General features: G+C 44.7%; 1 protein-coding gene across 1 annotated transcript; it reads right to left on the bottom strand.

The window, feature by feature from the left end:
- Nucleotides 1–390: 390 nt before the first annotated feature.
- On the bottom strand, nt 391–3,243 carry LOC138658306 (uncharacterized). The gene is made up of 4 exons (XM_069745781.1): nt 3,144–3,243; nt 2,119–2,231; nt 1,853–1,999; nt 391–1,368 (listed from the first exon to the last, which is right to left on the bottom strand). The coding sequence occupies exons 1-4, from the start codon at nt 3,237–3,239 to the stop codon at nt 450–452; spliced, it is 1,275 nt and encodes a 424-aa protein (XP_069601882.1). The 5' UTR covers nt 3,240–3,243; the 3' UTR covers nt 391–449.
- Between the last annotated feature and the right edge of the window lie 3,008 nt (nt 3,244–6,251).

Here is a 6,251-nt window from a genome sequence, read left to right on the forward strand (position 1 = left end):
GATAACGTCCATTGTTGATGGACTGTTCTGGACAATGTTTGTCCTTGTGTTATAATACCTACGTCATTTAAAGACGTTTTGTTTTTATGTGTAGTACACAGTGTTATTTATGAATAAAAACTAAATTTGTATTTGCAAAAATGTCTGGTAATTTTTTATTTTAAAAAAAGGTTATTTCAATTTGCAGAATATGAACTGTGAGTAATGGGATAATAACTGTCAGTGACTAAAGAGTAAGTTGCGGACACAAGGTTTGATTTTTCAAACAAAATTCTTATTTATTAATTCCTTTTTTTTTTTTTAAATGATAATGAACAAAAGGACATTGAATGCATGGGGTTAGCCATCCAATCTGCTCAGCTGTACCGATGAAGAACACAAGGGCCTTGATTGCTTTGGGGTTAGCCATCCGATCTGCTCTTCTGAACAGGCTGACATCTTGATGGGGATTAGGTGTTCGATCTTCTCTGCTGTTCAGGCTGCTCAACACCGGCACAGGAGTATTGCCAGTGCACGGCACCTTCAGGACTCATGAAGTAGTCAGTGAAGGTTTCTCGCACATGCAACCCCGAGATGGATTGCCTGCCTTGACCCAAGTTGTCCACTGCAATTAATTCAGACAGCTGTGACTCCTCAACTACCTCTGTACTGTAGTCCCGAACGTAGTTGTGGAGAACACAGCATGCCTTGATCACAGTGTCAACGGTCTCCGTATCTAGCTGGATGGCAGTGTGAAAGATCCTCCACTGACTACACATGATCCCAAAGGTGCATTCCACATATTTTCGTGCACGGCTCAGCCGATAGTTGAAAATCCTCTGCCGGTCATCCAGTGCCCTTCGTGGGTATGGGCGCAGCAGGTTAGTTTTTAAGGGAAATGCCTCATCCGATACCATCACAAAGGGTACAGGATGTGTGGAACCAGGCAAAGGTCTTGGGGCTGGGAGCGTTCCGCCATCTCGAAGAATTTGAAGTCCAATCTGTGATGATTGCAGCACCCGAGAGTCCCCAGAACTGCCATAAGCACCAACGTCGATGGCAACAAACTTGTAATGGGCATCAGCCACCGCCATCAGGACCACAGAAAAATACTTCTTATAATTAAAGAAGCGTGATCCTGATCTTGGTGGCTTCAGCACTCTCACATGTTTGCCATCGACAGCACCTACGCAGTTGGGGAAATTGGCCACAGACTGAAAGCCTGCTGCAACCTGCAGCCAAGTCTCCTCGGTTGGGCAAGGCATCACGATGGGCTGCAACTTCTGCCAGATGACGGCACATGTGCACCTCACAATTTGAGAGATGGTGGATTTGCCAACCCTAAATTGGAGGTGCAGGGATGTGTAGCTCTCTCCTGTGGCCAAAAACCTGGAAAAAAATTTAAAAAAATTAGAATATTTTTAATAACGATGAAAATATGCATGACAACATAACTAGTACGATTCAGGGGCACTAGATCTGTAAACATTGTGGCGCAGTGGCAGCAATACGGGGGCTGTGGAAGCATTGTGGCGCAGTGGCAGCATTCTGGGGTGCATTGGCAGCATTGTGGCGCACTGGCAGCATTATGGCGGCACTGTGGCAGCATTATAGGGGCACTAACAGCATTGTGGCGCAGTGGCAGCATTATGGAGGCACTGGCAGCATTGGGAGGTAATAGCAGCATTATGGGGGCACTGCAGTGGCAGCATTATGGGGGCTGTGGCTTCATTGTGGCGCAGTGGCAGCATTCTGGGGTGCATTGGCAGCATTGTGGCGCAGTGGCAGCATTATGGCGGCACTGTTGCAGCATTAACTATGGGGCCAATGTGTGGAGTTTGTGTTTTTTTTTTTTTTTTAAAAAGGGCCTTACCGCAAGGTGATGAGCAGCCTTTCCTCAGCAGAGATTGATCTTCGCATGCATGTGTCTTCGTAGCTGAGTTGTGGAGCCAGAATTATCAGAAGGCGATCAAATGCCTGAATCGTAAGCCGGCAAAACTGGATAAATTTTTCAGGAAAACTGAATGTAAAAAAAAAAAAAAAAATTCAAAAACCACAGATATATAACACAACAGTTTATAACATCAAAAAAAAAAGGTGAACACAGATGACAATATATCATTTCTACCTATATCTTACCTCCTTAAATCTTGGTAAAGGACATGGAAGTGTCCCTTTTCCTCCCGCTCATTAATAATGGGATGAACCCACATCCGTTTTGGACGTCTTCTAATCCTTCTCCGAGATTGCTCCTATGGGAGAATATAGTCTTTATTACTTACACTGAATTGTGGCACGATTCTCACGCATCAGGTATTCTAGAATATGCATGTCCCCGTAGTATATGGACAATGATGATTCAAGAATTCGCGGCAGACTGTGTCCGTCGCTGATTGATCGAGGCAACCTTTATGACATCATCGTCGCCATGGCAACCATTATTACATCATCGTCGCTGTGCCCGTTGCTGATTGGCCTGGCAGCCTCGACCAATCAGAGACGCGAGATTTCAACGTCGGTACTGTGCCAGTCGCTGGTTGGTCGAGGCCTGCCTGGCGGCATCGACCAATCAGGGACGCGGGATTTCCAGAACAGACAGAAAGACAGACAGACATACGGAAAAATAGACAATTATATATATAGATGGTACTGTACAACGCATAGACAATCGCTGCTAAGGCTACTTTCACTTCCATCAGTACTGTTCCGTCGTAATACACTGGCACCAACATACCCATGGACGTTGTGAAATAACTGCATGACGTGGGCAGCAGAGGCATTTTTTCAACACATCCACTGCCCATTCTGCTGTCTGGGGAGGAGGGGGTGTATTTTCTGCCGCACATGAGCAGTCAAAAATGGCGGATGCGATGCACCAAGAAAAACATGTAGGTAAGGATTTTACGTGTCGACGGTCTGCCAAAAAAAGACACATACATCGCACAATGGATGCAACGTGCGGCAAAACGTCGCAAACCATTGCAAATACAAGTGTATGGGAAAATAAAATCCTGCTAGCACATATGCAGGATCCGTTTTATCCCAAAACGACAGATTGCGAGGGAGCGTTACGGAAGTGGGAAGTAGCCTATCCGCAGCAACAGAAACACCACAAATCCACAGCATAGTCCGCATAGTGTGCACATCTAATGACATTATATTACCTGCTCACTGTGGTGGTGCAGCAAAAGCAGTGCCGTCAGCAACAAAAGATGGTTTTGTTGTGGCGAAAGACGCCAATGGGGCTGAACGTGCGGCATGTTGAATGCAGCAAAAAGGCAAAATGGAGAAGAGGGGATGGAACAGGAAATGACCTATTGAGAGTCTCTTTTTTTCCTTTTTTTTTAACCAACTTTATTTGTTCTTAAAAACGCTTCAAAAACGCTAGAAAAAAACGCATCAAAAACGCACCAAAAACGCACCAAAAACGCACCAAAAACGCACGCGGATTTCTGGAAGAAAATATCAGGTTTTCATCAGGAAAATTGCATGAAAAATCTGCACACATTCCTGAACGTGTGCACATAGCCTAAGGGGTTAAAAAAATGGATGTATATAACTAGCAGATGTTACTGCTAGGCATGCGTCAAAGCCTCCATTAGACTTGCACATCTGAAGCATTTTCTTGTGTATACTTGAAATGAAGGCCTTAAAGCATGGTGTGATCATAGCCTAAAGGTACCATCACACTAGACGATATCGCTAGCGATCCGTGACGTTGCAGCGTCCTGGCTAGCGATATCGTCCAGTGTGACAGGCAGCAGCGATCAGGCCACTGCTGTGCCATCGTTGGTCGCTGCAGAAAGTCCAGAACTTTGTTTCGTCGCTGGACTCCCCGCAGACATCGCTGAATCGGTGTGTGTGACACCGATTCAGCGATGTCTTCGCTGGTAACCAGGGTAAACATCGGGTTACTAAGCGCAGGGCCGCGCTTAGTAACCCGATGTTTACCCTGGTTACCATCGTTAAAGTAAAAAAAACAAACGCTACATACTTACCTACCGCTGTCTGTCCCCGGCGCTCTGCTTCCTGCACTGGCTGTGAGCGACGGCCAGCCGGAAAGCAGAGCGGTGACGTCACCGCTCTGCTTTCCGGCCGCTGTGCTCACAGCCAGAGCAGAGAAGCACAGCGCCGGGGACAGACAGCGGTAGGTAAGTATGTAGTGTTTGTTTTTTTTACTTTAACGATGGTAACCAGGGTAAACATCGGGTTACTAAGCGCGGCCCTGCGCTTAGTTACCCGATGTTTACCCTGGTTACCGGGGACCTCGGGATCGTTGGTCGCTGGAGAGCGGTCTGTGTGACAGCTCTCCAGTGACCAAACAGCGACGCTGCAGCGATCCGGATCGTTGTCGGTATCGCTGCAGCGTCGCTTAGTGTGACGGTACCTTTAGTGGTGCAGTAGCACTAATGACTGTTGGCTGATCAACCAAAAATATTTGACACTGTGTAGATATTATTTTATTTAATGCTTAAATTTCTGCTTTTGGTAGCCACAATGAGAAGCATATTGATTAGTTGGCACTGTACAATATCTAGAAAATCATATGTTATGCCTGTTTATCACAGAAGAGATCCAGATTACAATCACAAAACAAGTGTAGAAGCTTCAGAAATCCAGACCTAACAAAGGGGATTCAGTTAGGCTATAATACTCGGAAAGGCAATTTTTTAGTTGGCTTTTCCATTTCTCTTTTCTATAATCACTTTGTTGGATATGAGTAATATTTTTAGAAGAATGCAGAAATGGAGATGAATTTTTACAGTGCACAAAATGGCGCCTTGTTTCAAGATGTTAACTTAATTTCCTGTGACAAATTAGGAAATTGTAGATTCAGGGGTTTTAAAAACAAAAACTGTGTCAGGCCAATCTCACACGTTCAGATAATTCCGGTACCTGAGAAAACGGTACCGGAGTTATCCGTGTCCGTGTGCTCACGTAGGCCATCCGTGTGGGATCCGTGAGTACGTTTTTAGGGTCCGTTTGCTGTACGTGTGTCCGTGTCCGTATATTGCAACAATTTTTACAATTTTAACCCTATGACAGGAAAAACACACACGGACAGCACACGGATGGCACATGGACAGCATCCGTGTGCGGTACGTGTTTACACGGACCCCTTGACTTTAATGGGTCCGTGTGATCCGTGCGCTCCCACGAACACTGACATGTCTCCGTGTTTTGCAAATGGACACACGGTCCGTGAAAACACACTGACATGTGCAGAGACACATTTATTTTAATGTGTCTACGTGAGTCAGTGTCTCCGGTACGTGAGGAAACTGTCACCACATGTACCGGAGCCACTGACGTGTGAAACCGGCCTTAAGGAAAGAAAAACTCACTGCATGTAATACATGCACCATTCATAGAATTTTAGTTTTCTTTGACCAGAATTTTACTCATTCATCAATATATGGAAAACTGGAATATGACTGGCGGAAAAGGGCAGAGAAAACCATGTTTTTTTGGTTGTCACGACAGTGCATTAAAATGCAGTAACGGCAATCAAAAGATCGTATCTGCACCAAAATGGTATCATTAAAAACGTCAGTTTGGTGCCCAAAAAATAAGCCCTCACCTGACCCGAGATCCCGAAAAATGGAGACGCTGGGTCTTGGAAAAGTGCACAATTTGTTTTTCTTTTAGCAAAGTTTGGATTTTTTTTTTCATCACTTAGATAAAAAATAACCTATACATGTTTGGTGCCTATGAATTCGTAATGACCTGGAGAATCATAATGGCAGGTCAGTTTTAGCATTTAGTGAACCTAGAAAAAAGCCAAACAAAAAACCAGTGTGGAATTGCACTTTTTTTGCATTTTCACCGTACTTGGAATTTTTTTCCCATTTTCTAGTACAGGACATAGTAAAATCAATGGTGTTGTTCAAAAGTACAACTCATACCACAAAAAAAGCCCTCACATGGCCATATTGATGGAAAAATAAAAAAGTTTTGGCTCTGGGAAGGAGGTGAGCAAAAAATGAAAACGCAAAACCGATAAAAGCTCCGTGGGTTAAGGGGTTAATGCACCCCATGATCCTGTTTGCCTTGGCCGACACTGCCTGGCACTGGCTACTTCAGCTAAGTTTATCATTAACTAGGATCCGCAAGTCTTTCTCCATGTCCGATTTACACAGTGGTTCCCCATTCAGTGTGTAATGGTGATATTGATTCCTTCAATGAGCTAAAAATGTATCATTTCTTGCGTCAAGTCACGCATGACCAATAGACAATGCCATGACTACGTATCGCCAAGATTGGTCCTTCGT

The sequence above is a fragment of the Ranitomeya imitator genome, chromosome 1 (assembly GCF_032444005.1).
Source record: "Ranitomeya imitator isolate aRanImi1 chromosome 1, aRanImi1.pri, whole genome shotgun sequence".
Taxonomy (NCBI): domain Eukaryota; kingdom Metazoa; phylum Chordata; class Amphibia; order Anura; family Dendrobatidae; genus Ranitomeya; species Ranitomeya imitator.

Bases quoted from the DNA above. Each gene is read 5' to 3' on its own strand.
- LOC138658306 (XM_069745781.1), bottom strand. From the start codon at position 3,239: ATGCCGCACGTTCAGCCCCATTGGCGTCTTTCGCCACAACAAAACCAT. The intron at 2,232-3,143 runs GTAATATAATGT...ATTCTCCCATAG, and splicing joins TGCACCACCACAGTGAGCAG to GAGCAATCTCGGAGAAGGAT. The intron at 2,000-2,118 runs GTAAGATATAGG...TTTTACATTCAG, and splicing joins CTTTACCAAGATTTAAGGAG to TTTTCCTGAAAAATTTATCC.